This window comes from Pecten maximus, chromosome 16 (assembly GCF_902652985.1).
Source record: "Pecten maximus chromosome 16, xPecMax1.1, whole genome shotgun sequence".
Taxonomy (NCBI): domain Eukaryota; kingdom Metazoa; phylum Mollusca; class Bivalvia; order Pectinida; family Pectinidae; genus Pecten; species Pecten maximus.
Window position 1 is genome coordinate 15650807 of NC_047030.1, and position 18720 is coordinate 15669526.

General features: G+C 35.2%; 1 protein-coding gene across 3 annotated transcripts in view; it reads right to left on the reverse strand.

The window, feature by feature from the left end:
* LOC117344624 (arf-GAP with coiled-coil, ANK repeat and PH domain-containing protein 2-like) overlaps window positions 1-18621 on the reverse strand; it is a 91863-nt gene extending 73242 nt beyond the window's left edge. For 2 of the 3 annotated variants that reach the window (XM_033907448.1, XM_033907446.1), the window contains exons 1-9: window positions 18454-18621; window positions 10965-11022; window positions 8941-8999; window positions 8005-8065; window positions 6995-7012; window positions 2178-2231; window positions 1718-1776; window positions 1157-1340; window positions 539-583 (exon numbers count right to left, since the gene is read on the reverse strand). In XM_033907448.1, the coding sequence (XP_033763339.1) occupies window positions 539-583; window positions 1157-1340; window positions 1718-1776; window positions 2178-2231; window positions 6995-7012; window positions 8005-8065; window positions 8941-8999; window positions 10965-11022; window positions 18454-18506 (591 nt within the window). In that variant the 5' untranslated portion in view covers window positions 18507-18621. The remainder of the gene's footprint in view (window positions 1-538; window positions 584-1156; window positions 1341-1717; window positions 1777-2177; window positions 2232-6994; window positions 7013-8004; window positions 8066-8940; window positions 9000-10964; window positions 11023-18453) is intronic. The other variant, XM_033907447.1, reaches the window with a different exon arrangement.
* Between the last annotated feature and the right edge of the window lie 99 nt (window positions 18622-18720).

Sequence of the window (18720 nt, forward strand, 5' to 3'; positions counted from 1 at the left end):
CTACATATACAAGTCCTACATATACAAGTCCTACATATTGGGTATACAGGTCCTACATATTGGGTATACAAGTCCTACATATTGGGTATACAAGTCCTACATATTGGGTATACAAGTCCTACATATACGGTATACAAGTCCTACATATAGGGTATACAAGTCCTACATATTGGATATACAAGTCCTACATATTGGATATACAAGTCCTACATATTGGGTATACAAGCCCTATATCATGGGTATACATGCCCTACATATAGGGTATACAAGCCCTACATATACAAGTCCTACATATTGGGTATACAAGCCCTACATATACAAGTCCTACATATTGGGTATACAAGCCCTACATATACGGTATACAAGCCCTACATATACGGTATACAAGCCCTACATATACGGTATAAAACTGAAAGGAGCTCATGATTTTATATACAGACCTTCACAACTACAAGTTTATCTAGGTTAAATACATTTCAGATGATAGAATAACATAAATACTGTATGTGGTGTATGACATTCTCTTTTAAATACTTACAGTTTCTAATATATCAAATCTCTTTTTAGAATGAAGAATATTGATCTGAAATGGAAAAAAAAAACATCACAGCTCAAATGAAATGGCAGCAAAACTTTCTGCCCAATGTTTCTAATGTTATTTCTTTAAATCACCTTTCAAATCCACAGATGTTCAACTATGGACAAAATGTACAAACTGGACAACTGTATAGTAGTAAAATTTCATGTAGCTAATTATATATTTTACAGTTTAACCAGACTGACCTAGTTTGTTTGAAACAAATTTTGTATTGTAAACATTCTTTAGTATGTGAAGTTAATTATATGTAAATATTCTGTAGTACGGTTAACACTTTCATATATGTGTGTTTAAATGTAAATATTTATTGGGTAGTTATTTTCACAAATTTTCTACAAATAAATCTCTTTAATAATTGCAGAAATTGAACATTCAGACACAAGTCATAGTCTTGATACTAGATTTTATTACTGATATTCACCATCAAATATATGTGCTGAATAAAACCTTTAGATTACCATTTACTTATACTTCACGACTTATTAATCCTTAGCAACCACAATGAGTACCCTTGTTCACAAGTGATGGACGCTGGCTTAATATCTAATCATATCTCACCTGAAATACGTAATCTAGAGATGCGAGAGCGAATCCAGATCGTTTTGCCTTGAGTTGGTTGGCAGCCTCCTCACATTCTAGAGGTTTACTACGTTGGACACCAGCATTACGTACCAGCGCCGAATCTAACTCATCACTGATCTTCTCAAAGTCTTTCTTTGAGTCCTTGACCTTCCTTATATCACTGAAACATAGACAACTGTAGGTTAGATATCCTCATACTGACACAAATATTGTTAAACCAAACAGCTATTTTCAGAAAATTACATAAAGTGCATGGCTTTCCTGAAGAAAAAATATTGATTGAAAAGTTTTATGTAAGGGAGATAATCTGTGTGGATACATGATTTTACTATCTCAATGCCCATAACAAGTATTGTATAGTGTCTTTATAATGTCCGGTGAAATTACAGGTGGGAATGTAAAATTCTAAAAAAAAACTGATGAGCAAGCTAAATCTTTAAATGTAAAGCAGGTATGCATCAAAGAGGTAATATTTCATGGTTATCCTAGTCAGACTAATATCATCAATTTCATTTTGATGATGTAAATTGTACTTACTTTTTTATGAAATTAGCCAGGTTTTTACAGACAGATCGATTAGCTTGGTCCAACAGTATCTGGCAAGGAGGAAAAACAAAACTTCAGTTAAACATAAACTGTGATAACATACATCTATATATCAGAGCAAGGGAGAAAACTCTATCGTTTAGTACCTGTGAAATGGATAAGACTTTCAACTCCTGGAAACCATTTATTGTACAGTGTATATGAAAATACTGATTTTAACTGGTTATGAAAAAACATCACGGCCATGTGCCGGTGGTGATCAAAAGTTCAGATGGGAAGAACTTACCATCAACAAAATCACTATAAACCATGATCTGCCAAATGAGTACGATCAGATAGATGTTAGAATGTTTACCTGGCCACTTGTTAGATGACAATAAGTGTCATAAAGCTCTGTTGGTGTTTCCAAAAACTTCACAAAAAATAGTTTCAAGCATACAAAACTACTTACGGTAAAATACTTCAGCATTTCTGACATCTCATGAGCAAATTTATTCAGACAATTCTGAAAAAAAAAAGAACAACTGCTATTATTAATAAAAAGACAACAGCCACAATAAAATATTCTTTAGTCAAACGGTCTTTTATAAAACTGAATATCTAAATTTGCATTAACAAAAGGTAATAAGCCAGGTGTATTATAACAAGAGATCCCAGAAGGATCTTGGTTCTTTGTCAGATTGATCTTTTCTCTTCTTTCCTCTGATATTTACTCCTTGGCTTAACTTAATGTAGCAACCATTTGTTTTTCAGTCTAAAAATTTAACATGCAAAACCTTTGACCAAGCAGAACCTATACATTGTATTGAGAACAATTGAAGAACTCTGCGAGAGAAAGGACTATTTATGGATGGCTGACCAATAATGGGCCACCGATCACGGCCTTGGACTACAGGTGATGATGGTAGGTTAAAAAGCATTTAATTGAAAAAAATACTATGTATTTTTTAAAACTTATATATTGTATTTATCAACATTTTAACTATAAAACATACAAAAATGGAGCTGTGTTATTATCAATCTTATCAAATTAGTTCAAAGTTAGTCAGCAACGTATAAACTAGTGATGGGAAACAGCTTTAATAATCAATCATTAAATGCACATGACCTATTATTGGTTTTATAAACCAGATGAAGAATAATTTACATTGTGTTTTTCTTACTGAAAATCAGAGTCGGTATATTTGTTTTCAGGTCAGTGGATCTCAATAGAAGTCTTCCTTTATGAGTTTTAAATACCAATTTCTATGAAGAATCATACTTACTCTATTAAGCTTTTTGAGATAAGGTCCTGTATGTCAAATCTCTGTCGCTTGATTGGCTTTTCAATTTTGGCATTGAATAATTGGGTTCATTTCATTTTTTTTAGTTATTTTTTTTTCTTATTTACAATCATAAGCCCATCACTAGTGTAAATAATAAGCTATCTGGGTATATCTAACTTGTATGAACACATTCAGTGATTAGTGCTCATACAGAAATATATGTCATACTAATATTCATGCATTTTGTCGTACTGTTTTTCTACAGAAATTTGTGTCTCTGTATTTAGAATGACCTCATTGAAAAATTGTTAATTTCAAATGCTGTAGCTATATATAGATAATTAATGAAAAAAGAATATCTTTCGCTGAATTCACCAGACAACTTATCATCAAAACCAACATTAACACATTCACATACTCTTCAACTTCATTCTAAATAGCAGCCCTAGATTTCCTCTGGCCTTGACACCATGTCTAGTGTATGGTGTCAGGGCCAGAAGATAACAAACGTATTGGTCACAAGAATAACTTTTATAACTTTTTACTTTTCTTTTTATAATTTATTTACATACACATGATTACAAATCAGTGATTTCAATGAAATAGAAAAGACAGTTAAAGTGAAACAGACCAAATTTGTAAGTTCCCTGAAATGCCCAAAATAATCACAGAGAAAGATGCATGCTGGACAACTCCTTGGTTCAGGCCAAAAAGTCATCCTTTGTAAACTCATATTCATAATCTTAAGCGATGATTTTTGTTGGGTTTTTCACGTGTGTCCAGGATGTTATTTCTCATACTATGATGAGTCTAAATCTATGAGATGATCCAGCCAGTCCCAACAGGAAAAGAATGAGATCATTAAGGGTTCAAATCCAGTCTTCCTCCATATGTATGGAGGGTTGGATGGTATGAAGATGTGTCTAGATCTCTCCAGATATGGAGGGTTAGATGGTATGAAGATGTGTCTAGATCTCTCCAGATATGGAGGGTTGGATGGTATGAAGATGTGTCTAGATCTCTCCAGATATTGAGGGTTGGATGGTATGAAGATGTGTCTAGATCTCTCCAGATATTGAGGGTTGGACAGTATGAAGATGTGTCTAGATATCTCTCCAGATATTGAGGGTTGGATGGTATGAAAATGTGTCTAGATCTCTCCAGATATGGAGGGTTAGACCGTATGAAGATGTGTCTAGATCTCTCCAGATATTGAGGGTTGGATGGTATGAAGATGTGTCTAGATCTCTCCAGATATTGAGGGTTAGACAGTATGAAGATGTGTCTAGATCTCTCCAGATATGGAGGGTTAGACAGTATGAAGATGTGTCTAGATATCTCCAGATATGGAGGTTTGGACAGTATGAAGATGTGTCTATAGATCTATCCAGATATGGAGGGTTGGACAGTAGAAAGATGTGTCTAGATCTCTCCAGATATTGAGGGTTGGATGGTATGAAGATGTGTCTAGATCTCTCCAAATATTAAGGGTTGGATGGTATGAAGATGTGTCTAGATCTCTCCAAATATTAAGGGTTGGATGGTATGAAGATGTGTCTAGATCTCTCCAGATATGGAGGGTTGGACAGTATGAAGATGTGTCTAGATATCTCCAGATATGGAGGGTTAGACAGTAGAAAGATGTGTCTAGATCTCTCCAGATATGGAGGGTTGGATGGTATGAAGATGTGTCTAGATCTCTCCAGATATGGAGGGTTGGATGGTATAAAGATGTGTCTAGATCTCTCCAGATATTGAGGGTTGGATGGTATGAAGATGTGTCTAGATCTCTCCAGATATGGAGGGTTAGACAGTATCAAGATGTGTCTAGATCTCTCCAGATATGGAGGGTTGGATGGTATGAAGATGTGTCTAGATATCTCCAGATATGGAGGGTTAGACAGTATGAAGATGTGTCTATAGATCTCTCCAGATATGGAGGGTTAGACAGTATGAAGATGTGTCTAGATCTCCCCAGATATTCAGGGTTGGATGGTATGAAGATGTGTCCAGATCTCTCCAGATATTGAGGGTTGGATGGTATGAAGATGTGTCTAGATCTCTCCAGATATTGAGGGTTGGATGGTATGTAGATGTGTCTATAGATCTCTCCAGATATGGAGGGTTGGATGGTATGAAGATGTGTCTAGATCTCTCCAGATATTGAGGGTTGGATGGTATGAAGATGTGTCTACAGATCTATCCAGATATGGAGGGTTAGGCAGTATGAAGATGTGTCTAGATCTCTCCAGATATGGAGGGTTAGACAGTATGAAGATGTGTCTACAGATCTATCCAGATAAGGAGGGTTTGGACGGTATGAAGATGTGTCTAGATCTCTCCAGATATGGAGGGTTAGACGGTATGAAGATGTGTCTAGATCTATCCAGATATGGAGGGTTAGGCAGTATGAAGATGTGTCTAGATCTCTCCAGATATGGAGGGTTAGACGGTATGAAGATGTGTCTAGATCTATCCAGATATGGAGGGTTAGGCAGTATGAAGATGTGTCTAGATCTCTCCAGATATGGAGGGTTGGACGGTATGAAGATGTGTCTAGATCTCTCCAGATATGGAGGGTTAGACAGTATCAAGATGTGTCTAGATCTCTCCAGATATGTAGGGTTGGACGGTATGAAGATGTCAGATCTCCACTCAAAGATACTCAATAGAATACATAGGTCAACAATCAACATGTCTTAGCCAATGTCTAGAGCAATAGGCACATACCAAGTTACTATCAAGCTTACAGAAATGTTGTGACTAATGGCAGGCAGGAAAACAGCATTCAGTTATAAACTGTGAATACCTGTCTTGAGCGATACTGTATAGCTGATCAAAACATGCCATGAGTGGAAGCCTGATGCAGATTCTGTTAGACTTGTGATCAAACTTGAGACAAGATCAATGATTAAAATATTACAATTCTACCTTATTTTGATCACTGGATGTCCAGATCTATGTGACTTCATATCTGTTATTATTGTTTTCTAGATCAGGACCATATTACCACATATTGACCTCAATGAAAAGTCCATAATCGATAAACATAACTTATTGTCAATAGTTGAGGAAGACCTGCATTATATAAAAATAACTTTTGTAGACAAAAATAAATGAAAGAATATATCATAATCTCTGAACCCTTCAAACAAGGAGATCAATTCTGATTTAAAAGACAAATAGTGACAAGAAATGAGTATTGTGAGACCCTGTTTCCACGGGAAACCATTAATGTGCAATGAATACAACATTGGTGTCTAAAGAGTTAAAAAAGCAAGCCAATCAAATGCTTTCAAGATGCATGGCAAATGTCTTAAATACAAATATTAATGTATTAGAAGATAAAATAAGGGAAATCTTCAAAAGTTTATAAGTGTCTTCACTGACAAATGTGGATGCCAATTATCAAATATGATCTTATATTCCATTATATCACAGCAATAAAGCTGTCTCAAAGTAGTTCACCAATTATTATCCATGGTTACTAAGTCATTACCAACCAGCCAATGTCTGTCTCAACTCCCTCGAGAGCATACAGCCGGAGCTGTCATTTCAGCACTAACAGATTACATGTGACATACTGTCTTACCACGTACTCATTCACAGCTGAGTCAACTGGAACAAAATGGAGTAAAGTATCTTGTTCAGGGATACAACACAGTGCCAGCGCTGGGATTCCAACTAGTGACCCTTCAGTCATATAGCCCCATGTCCTACCACTAAACCACTGTGTCTCCATAATGTAATTTGATAGTAATTTTTTTTTTTAAATATTTCATATATTTATTAATATCAAGTTGATTTGGATGGCATCCTCCAATATCTATATACCACAATTAATACTGATTTGTTTTATCACATTCACTTATGATTCAAAACTTTTGAGATTCCCCTTATTTGAACAAGACAGAATGTTTGAACATGTATGTACATTCTAAAAACACATAGATTTGGTGCAAACTGGAGCTAAAACTGGACTAGCGATCTGTCAGGTACTTACACAAACTTTAGAATCATCCTACATGGAGAAAGCATGGAACATGTCAAGGTTTGGTGGTGTAAAATTGATATACTATCACCATGTATTATGGTGAGTGTGAATTGGTCACTGTAATTAGAGGTCAATTAGAGGTCATGCATATTTATAGGTCACTGCAGATAGAGATCATTGGTAAGAGGTTACTGTATATAGAGGTCAGAGTTAAAAGGTCATGGTATAAAGGTCAGTGTAAATAAGTCATTGTGTAAAGAGGTCAGTGTTCTGAGGTCATTGTGTAATATAAAGAGGTCAGTGTTCTGAGGTCATTGCGTATGGAGATCAGTAGTAAGAGGTTTCTTTGTATAGAGGTCAGTGTAAAGAGGTCACTGCACTTATATAAAGGTCACTGTGTATAGAGGTCAGTATATAGTGGTCACTTTATAGAGTTCATTGTATTTAAAGGTCACTGCATGTGTATAGCAGTCTGTATATAGAGGTCATTGTTACAAGGTAACTGTGCATAGAGGTCAGTGTTGTAAAGAGGTCACTGTGTATAGAGGTCAGTGTTAAGAGGTCACTGTATTTAAATGTCAATGTGTATAGAGGTCATTATGTATAAACAGGCCATTTTTAAAGAGGTTGAACAGGTGTATTGGTGTGTCTCTATATAATATAAAGGTAGTTTTTTTATAATACTTTCTTGTGGGATTTATTCACAGCACTCCTGTGGAAATTGAAAATGAGCTATAACGAAAATGAATCAGTGATTTTAAAAATGATCTAAAAACTAATAAATAATGGTGGTATGACACTAAATTAAAATCCAGTGAACAAAACAGTCCATATAAAATTACAAACATTACACTAAAATGATCTAATAAAACCAACTGCTCAGAGACACCATTCACAAAATGTATATATATCAATAATTTGTATGTGAAATAAAACCCAGGTGATATTAAAGAACTACTAAATCGTCAAATGCAGCGTAGTTTTGTAACAATACGTGAAGTAGATAAAAAAAATCTTACCACAATCAGATCATCATCTTTAAAATAGGACGCCAGATCTCGTACACCGATCACAAAATCGCTGGAAGTAGAACAGAACTCAAGATAACACTAGAGCCTACTGGTGGAACAGAACTCAAGGTAACACTAGAGCCTATTGGTAGAATACATCATTCTACAAATTCTGCTTTGATGGAAATACATTTTACTGCCAAAGTGTGAAATACAGGTCATAATTCAAATGTCACAAATATACATTCCAATAGACTATAGGATGTGTTTATATGTACTGTATCTAACACAAATATCACAAATAGACTATAGGATGTGTTTATATGTACTGTATCTAACACAAATGTCACAAATAGACTATAGGATGTGTTTATATGTACCGTATCTAACACAAATATCACAAATAGACTATAGGATATGTTTATATGTACTGTATCTAACACAAATATACATCCAAATAGACTATAGGATGTGTTTATATGTACTGTATCTAACACAAATATACATGTACCGTAACTAACACAAATATCACAAATAGACTATAGGATGTGTTTATATGTACCGTATCTAACACCAATATCACAAATAGACTATAGGATGTGTTTATATGTACTGTATCTAACACCAATATCACAAATAGACTATAGGATGTGTTTATATGTACTGTATCTAACACAAATATACATGTACCGTAACTAACACAAATTTCACAAATAGACTATAGGATGTGTTTATATGTACCGTATCTAACACCAATATCACAAATAGACTATAGGATATGTTTATATGTACCGTATCTAACACAACAGTGAAATAGGCTGGCCTCAATTTCACAAATTAAAAGTTCCCCCCAGAGTTAAGTAAGTTACGTAGAACCAGGGCTGTGGTAGCACCGGATGCTAATCAAGCTTTATCATGACATTGTAAGATCAAATGTTTTCAAACCTGCTTGCTCTTTTAAAAGACTTGCCAGTCTCTATCATCAAGGTGCACAGCTTCACCATCTGAAACAAAGGGAACAAGTGTTACTGTCACATCAAATTATCACGACACATACACGGGCTTGATTTTGGTTTGATACAATGATATTTTAGCTATAATTCTTGTTTGTTTTACATTTGAACTGTTTCTGAACACTAAATGACATTATTCCAGATGTCTCTAAAGTGACAACACTCATATCACAATGACATCATTCCAGATGTCTCTAAAGTGACAACACTCAGATCACAATGACATCATTCCAGATGTCTCTAAAGTGACAACACTCAGATCACAATGACATCATTCCAGATGTCTCTAAAGTGACAACACTCAGATCACAATGACATCATTCCAGATGTCTCTAAAGTGACAACACTCATATCACAATGACATCATTCCAGATGTCTCTAAAGTGACAACACTCATATCACAATGACATCATTCCAGATGTCTCTAACGTGACAACAATCATATCACAATGACATCATTTCAGATGTCTCTAAAGTGACAACAATCATATCACAATGAAATTTGACATTTGTTGTTTGATGTATGTCATAAATACATTTAATGTAAAGTTTACAATTTCTGCACTGCAAATATTCTTTCACAAAATACTGACACATAATTGATGACAGACTGGTTATTCAGTGTAATGTCAGGAAAAAAGAGTACCACCAAGGGTACAAAAGCTCATCTCACTTTGTTATACCACAACACGGCATTAGATGTTAGTTTGTCAACAAGAATCTATATCATAACATATACTGAAACTCTTAATATCTATCACAATTAAGGGACATAACACTTAATATAACAAAGGGATATAACTCTTGGTATTGATAACAATGGGACATAACTATTGATCTCTATAGCAAAGGGACATAACTATTGATCTCTATAACAAGGGACATAACACTTAATATAACAAAGGGACATAACTCTTGATCTCTATAGCAAAGGGACATTACACTTGATCTCTATAACAAAGGGACATAACTCTTGGTATTGATAACAAAGGGACATAACTCTTGTTATTGATAACAAAGGGACATAACTCTTGATCTATATAGCAAAGGGACATTACACTTGATCTCTATAACAAACAGACATAACACTTAATCTCTATAACAAAGGGACATAACTCTTGGTATTGATAACAAAGGGACATAACTATTGATCTCTATTATCTATAACAAGGGAATGGTGGTGAGTGAGGGATATGTATGTGATGTGGTCCCGGGGAATGGTGGCGAGTGAGTGATATGTATGTGATGTGGTCCCGGGGAATGGTGGTGAGTGAGGGATATGTATGTGATGTGGTCCCGGGGAATGGTGGTGAGTGAGGGATATGTATGTGATGTGGTCCCGGGGAATGGTGGCGAGTGAGAGATATGTATGTGATGTGGTCCCGGGGAATGGTGGTGAGTGAGGGATGTGTATGTGATGTGGTCCCGGGGAATGGTGGTGAGTGAGGGATATGTATGTGATGTGGTCCCGGGGAATGGTGGTGAGTGAGGGATATGTATGTGATGTGGTCCCAGGGAATGGTGGTGAGTGAGTGATATGTATGTGATGTGGTCCCGGGGAATGGTGGTGAGTGAGAGATATGTATGTGATGTGGTCCCGGGGAACGGTGGTGAGTGAAGGATGTGTATGTGATGTGGTCCCGGGGAATGGTGGTGAGTGAGGGATATGTATGTGATGTGGTCCCGGGGAATGGTGGCGAGTGAGGGATATGTATGTGATAAGTCTCTGCATACAAAATGAAAAAAAAATCCCTGGGAACAAACATCACACATAATTGGATCCACAGGATATAGGAGGTGAACTTGTATTAATAATTCTTGTTGACCCAGATTTCAGAGTCAGGGATTTTGTGGCTGTGTAACTGGTATGATAGAGTCACCAACTGTCAGTGTTTGTATATCCTTCTCTGGCATGGCCAAAGCTTTTTTCTGCTCCTTGATGTACAACAACCTTACCCTTTCGAGACGTGCTTCTAGGATCTCCAAGTCGTTTTCGGAACCTTCCAGTGAGGTCCTGTTAACAGAACAAGCAACTACATAATTATAACTTATAAGCACTCATAAAAAAGTTAAATTGTCATGCAATGAATACATTATATACATGTATGTATATCTAAATGATTTGAACCACAGTTAAAAAATGTATATGCATTGTATATACATATGTGTTTCAGGTATTGGGTTGATTTTCACATTTCTTCATTTATTGCATTGATTTTCATATCTGCTTCATGCATTAGGTTGATTTTTCACATTTTTTCATGTAATAAGTTGATTTTCACATTTTCACATTTTATTCAGGTGGAGTTAATTTTCACATTTTACTCAGGTATTGGGTTGCGAATTATGTTTTTCTTGCTTCTTTTATTTTATATGATTAAGTCAAGTTCGAAAAAGGTTTTGATTCTCTACCTCTGATCAACTATAAGCTATTGTGCTATGCAATATTGTTAAATTTCCTATATTTTTAACTTGCTTTTATAAAGAGTCACAGTACACCCAACACAAATATATATATATGAGGCCAATACAGGAATTAAATAATTACCACTGGTGAAATGTGAACAAGAATCAGATGTAAATTCATGTCCTGTCTGTCTTGCTTTGTCAGTATAGTAAGTTTCAAGCAAACTCCAAAATTCACAATATTTCTGTAGAAAAATTAACCCCACTTCCACATCAGTATTTTTAAGTGTGGCTACACCTTGTATTTTGTTGTAGATAATGTAAATATTGATATATTCAATACAAATCCAGTCAACTTAAATAATTATCATTTCTCAGTTATCTTATCTAGCTTACAAGAATGAAGCACTGCACTAAATATGTTTGTGTTAATAACACTTGATGAGCGCATGCATATGGTGTGCCAACCTCATTGTGCTAATCTGTTTTGTACTTTTACAGCAGCAAATTAAATTGAGCATATTCACACTACTTGCAAAATTCATTTAGAGCTGAACAGTGGTATATGGTACAGTAGTATACAGCACAGTGGTATATAGTACAGTGGTATACAGTACAGTGGTATACGGTACAGTGGTATGCAGTACAGTGGTATACAGTACAGTGGTATACGGTACAGTGGTATACAGTACAGTGGTATACAGTACAGTGGTATACAGTACAGTGGTATACAGTACAGTGGTAACAGTACAGTGGTATACAGTACAGTGGTATACAGTACAGTGGTATACAGTACAGTGGTATACGGTACAGTGGTATACAGTACAGTGGTATACGGTACAGTGGTATACGGTACAGTGGTATACAGTACAGTGGTATACAGTACAGTGGTATACGGTACAGTGGTATACAGTACAGTGGTATACAGTACAGTGGTATACAGTACAGTGGTATACAGTACAGTGGTAACAGTACAGTGGTAACAGTACAGTGGTATACAGTACAGTGGTATACAGTACAGTAGTATACAGTAGTGGTATACAGTATAGTGGTATACAGTACAGTGGTATACAGTAGTGGTATACGGTACAGTGGTATACAGTACAGTGGTATACAGTACAGTGGTATACAGTACAGTGGTATAAGTACAGTGGTATACAGTACAGTGGTAACAGTACAGTGGTATACAGTACAGTGGTATACAGTACAGTGGTATACAGTACAGTGGTATAAAGTACAGTGGTATAAAGTACAGTAGTATATATACAGTACAGTGGTATACAGTACAGTAGTATACAGTACAGTGGTATACAGTACAGTGGTATAAAGTACAGTGGTATAAAGTACAGTGGTATACGGTACAGTGGTATACGGTACAGTGGTATACAGTACAGTGGTATACAGTACAGTGGTATAAAGTACAGTGGTATACAGTACAGTGGTATACAGTACAGTGGTATACAGTACAGTGGTATACGGTACAGTGGTATACAGTACAGTGGTATACGGTACAGTGGTATACGGTACAGTGGTATACGGTACAGTGGTAACAGTACAGTGGTATAAAGTACAGTGGTATACAGTACAGTGGTATAAAGTACAGTGGTATACAGTACAGTGGTATACAGTACAATGGTAACAGTACAGTGGTATACAGTACAGTGGTAACAGTACAGTGGTATACAGTACAGTGGTATACAGTACAGTGGTATACAGTACAGTGGTATACAGTACAGTGGTATACAGTACAGTGGTATATATACAGTACAGTGGTATACAGTACAGTAGATATAGTATACAGTACAGTAGATATAGTATACAGTACAGTGGTATATATACAGTATAGTGGTATACAGTACAGTAGATATAGTATACAGTACAGTGGTATACAGTACAGTGGTATACAGTACAGTGGTATATATACAGTATAGTGGAATACAGTACAGTGGAATACAGTACAGTGGTAACAGTACAGTGGTATACAGTACAGTGGTATACAGTACAGTGGTATACAGTACAGTGGTATATAGTACAGTGGTATACAGTAGTGGTATAAAGTACAGTGGTATACAGTACAGTGGTATACAGTACAGTGGTATACAGTACAGTAGTATACAGCAAAGTGGTATACAGTACAGTGGTATACAGTACAGTGGTATACGGTACAGTGGTATAAAGTACAGTGGTATACAGTACAGTGGTATATATATACAGTACAGTGGTATACAGTACAGTGGTATACAGCACAGTGGTATATATATACAGTACAGTGGAATACAGTACAGTGGTAACAGTACAGTGGTATACAGTACAGTGGTATACAGTACAGTGGTAACAGTACAGTGGTATATGGTACATGTACAGTAGTATATACAGTACAGTGGTATACAGTACAGTGATATATATATGGTACATGTACAGTAGTATAAACAGTACAGTGGTATACAGTACAGTGATATATATATGGTACATGTACAGTAGTAACAGTACAGTGGTATATGGTACATGTACAGTATTATATACAGTACAGTGGTATACAGTACAGTGATATATATATGGTACATGTACAGTAGTATATACAATACAGTGGTATATGGTACATGTACAGTAGTATATACAGTACAGTGGTATACAGTACAGTGATATATATATGGTACATGTACAGTAGTATATACAGTACAGTGGTATACAGTACAGTGATATATATATGGTACATGTACAGTAGTATATACAGTACAGTGGTAACAGTACAGTGGAATATGGTACATGTACAGTAGTATATACAGTACAGTGGTATACAGTACAGTGATATATATATGGTACATGTACAGTAGTATATACGGTACAGTGGTATACAGTACAGTGGTATACAGTACAGTGGTATACAGTACAGTGGTATACAGTACAGTGGTATACAGTACAGTGGTAACAGTACAGTGGTAACAGTACAGTGGTATACAGTACAGTGGTATATGGTACATGTACAGTAGTATATACAGTACAGTGGTAACAGTACAGTGGTATATGGTTCATGTACAGTAGTATATACAGTACAGTGGTATACAGTACAGTGGTATACAGTACAGTGATATATATATGGTACACGTACAGCAGTATAATTATGGTACAGTAGAAGGGTACAGTAATTATTACAGTTGTTATTTTGTTCAAATTATAGTGTTTTCAATATTTCGTCTAACAAATAATTTTTATTGAAACTCTTCATGATCACTTCACTAGACTGATAGGTAAAAAAACCAATCAATATTTTGGTTACAGGGGGAGTATATATACGTATCCCTGATCCCATGAAAATGTTTGTACGTATATATCTTACAATGTACCATGATAGTGTATGATCGTTTAAAACACAGATGTTGTACCTATCACCAGGAAATGGGAACAACCTGCTTCCTATATATCCCTGGGGCTCTGAATCAGCAACTAAGGTCGACACTTTACCTTATAAGCTGCATATATATGTATACACATGGAAACCTGCAAATTTATCATAAGGAATTCATAGTACATGAGTGGCGTTACTATATCATAAATAAAAATTCATGGTAATCTATTTTAGAAGTATAACAAAAATTTGTTTGTTATGTAACAGTATTAGAAAAATATGATAACACAAATTCACAAAACTTGACATTATATATTTGTGTGGTAACCTTCAGCTTTTTTAGCCTTTAAAAACCATATAAAGCAGCTGGCACTTGAAATAAGGACACCTTTTTTTTATTTTACATTTTGACATTCCCTGACTGGTAGGAAATTATATAATTCATATATACATGTTTTTTAATATATGGTAATTTGGACTAAAATATTATACATATATATGTTTATAATATAATAGTTTTAGGCAATAATACCTGGTAACCACAATCTCACATTTATAAAATGCTTTCACAGAAAAAATAATGACAATGTTTTGCCAAGACTGAGAGATGTATATGAGTAGGAATCATTCCAAAAACTTTTCTCAAAAGTTGTGTTTTAATATTAATAAAATAAATAAGTCCAAAAAATCACAAAAGTACAAATATTCTGAGCATTTTTATCATAATAAATCAAAATATTATGAAATGTTTCATTTCATTACAGAAGGCCAAGCGATACAAGTTTAGCTAATTTCCACAGTGATTTATAACAAAACATTTTTGGGTGATCTTATAATTATCACTAGACGTTTATGCATGCATTATAATGAATAAAACCAAATCATTACAAATAATAGGGAAAAATACATTAACATGTATATATATTATATATAATTAGATCTATACATATATATACCGATAGTAAAACAGCATGTGTATGTAAGACCACACTTGGGCTAACTACTGTATAATATATCATAGGTCAAAGTAATCAATGGGATAGACCACCAGTGATAAATCTACATAGGGAGTCCTCAGTCCTGTACTCAGAATTTTGTTGGGACTCACAGAATTTCTGGAAACAGTTCAATTTAATATTGTATGTGGGACTCATTAATTTAGCAATTCAGCTGAAAAGGGACTCATTAAAATAAACTGTAGATTGATAACTGTACCACATATCAGTTTTTTATTGAGGACATGAGAGAATAGAACTTAAACGTGTACAAATTGTGCCACCTGATGATGAAATATGTGTGACAATAGGTTAATATTGTCTTCCTCATGTTGGCGGACATTTTGGTCGAGATTACATTCATTTCTATATTGAATTCACATCTTTAATCCACTAGCACTGTATACATAGTTTTATGTGAGGACCATGATATCAAGTTTACCAATCATACATGTTATGAACATGCATAATATCATTTCTTCAGTTCTTTTAAAATACTTTCACATTTTGTACTGACCAAATATCAGAAAGCTTTTACAACTTGTGAAATTACATAGGAAAGTTACGTAATGGTATTTGATTTAGAAACCTCATTTATTTAGACTTATTTACAACATCCTGAATCTTTACTAATTAAACAAGACCGCAGCATCCTTTCAAGTGTACCATGATCGATTATAGAAAACTATGATTGATAAGTTAGAGTCAGAGGTAAAACCACTAATGATTAATTCAATGGATTAATCACAACAACACAATTAACCAAAGAACTTAAGTTTATTGGATTTATAAGTTCATTTAACAGAAAGGTCATAGACCTAACTTCTAATTACCACTGACGAGGTATGAGAGTGCTAACAAATCAACACGTCTCTTTTGACTTTTCACTATAATCTAAGTACCCGGTACACTCATGAGGTAGGACAATTGTGTACAAACATAGAATTTGATTTAACTATGCTTTGTTTATAATCTGATCATAGATGTGTGAGAGTCCATGCAAGATGATTTTAACCAATGATACTTATAGTCACAGTATATGTAATTTGAAATGTCTTGACTTCTTATTCTATTCATAATATTTCAATAATATTCATCTTATAAGTAGAAAATCTTGACACAGCTACTTAACAAAGACCAATTATGTCTATGCTGTGTTTTTCTGAAGAGTTGTTAGTGCTATATGATCATGAAAACTCCTGCACTCTGTTAAATGCACCAACTGAAGATGTTGGTGGAATATACCAGTGTCAAAAGTGTATCAAATCAAACCTGAAATATAGCTGGCAATAACTTCTGGAACAATGTCAGTTTCTGACTGTGCGTGATATATATGTGTTCACTACTGTTTCCAATCTTGACAGTACCATATATACAAAACCTGAAGTAGGCTTTCTGTTATGTGTATGCGTGTCTCCTTGTAATGATGTGGAATTGATGCCCACTTTATAGTGCTACCTTACTGAAGCGTACTGCCGAAGGCATGCAGGACATCCCACTTGGTCATCTTATATAAATTTATAACAGGTGAACCAGCCATCCCTGTCCAATAATGCGAAACGTTATGCAGGAGTAGTTAAAAAAATATGTACCAGTTTTATAGACTCTGGTATGTCTCGGCCACGGGACAGAACCCAAAGCCTTCCTCGCGGGGTTGAATGTTCAAATACAAACAGAAAGAGAGTCAGTGTTAAGGCCCGGGAGACACGAAAGTTGTTTAAAAGAAAAGGAACAATGCCATGGTACATTGGCTGTTCCATTAATTTTGCATTTTTTCATATATAGCTATCAAAGGTTAAAAATTTTAAAATGACTCAGTCCTTTATGTTTTTATTCGAAATCACCCTAATGTAAATATATGAACTGCCCTATCTACTCAATGGGAAACCATATATCCATTCATACATGTATATATCCATTGTTGTGAAACAACATTGTATTTTATGTAGGGTTCTGAGGATTCCGGGTAGTTATCCTCCAGAAGGCCTCGTACCTTTACAATGCCCATGTTTAAGCTCTCAGTTGTAGGTTAGACCTCAGAGCAATACAGATGTCTATATTCCTGTCGTTACTGTTCTGTCTGATATTATCGTCATACAGATACGATAACTCATTTTGGTCACATCACACCACTCGAATTTAAAACATTATCCACATTACACTATTACCTATTTTCAGACTATTAGGCTTTTGGACTATCAGGCCTTCATACTATTGGGCCTTAGGACAGATGGCCTTCATACTATTGGGCCTTAGGACTGATGGCCTTCATACTATTGCTGCCATACAGAATATTAGGCGGTCAGGATCACCATATGACACATTCCCTGGGCAATAATCATTAAAATATTTAGCTGTATTATAATAAAGTAGAATCATGACGTAGCCATGAGCTGTACAATGATTAATATATAACACCACACTGAAGCTAAAAACCACGTTGTGTCCTGTGATATGTGTGTAGTGGATCCCCCGGAATTACCAGCTGGTTATCCTACCAAAACAGCAAACTATCAACGCTACTTCACCACCTCATCTTTGTAGGAAACGAATATCGTATCGTTAATGTAGAAAACGAGAATCAACATTATTAGTTAGTTACGAGACCAAAGACTACCATCGAAAGATTTTAACATTTTGATTGCTGGGTAGTAGCAACCGATGCTGATCGGGCACCTGCAGCAACACAGCATCTAACCTGAATTTCGGCGAATCCTTGAGACATTCTCTAAAGTCAATTGTAGGTCTCATCCTTAAAGTCTAAATATTCAGTTAAATGTAATATGTGACTCCAGTTGTGTCTTCATTTCCAGGATATCGACATCGCTAAACTCTGATTAAGTTCATCTTTCGACGCCTACTTCCATTTTAGTTTATTTTCAATGTAGTAGGGGGCGCTCTTAATAAGAGGAACGTTCGGCAATGTAATGAGAAGAATAAGCTATGCGATTTAGATTTTTCTTCT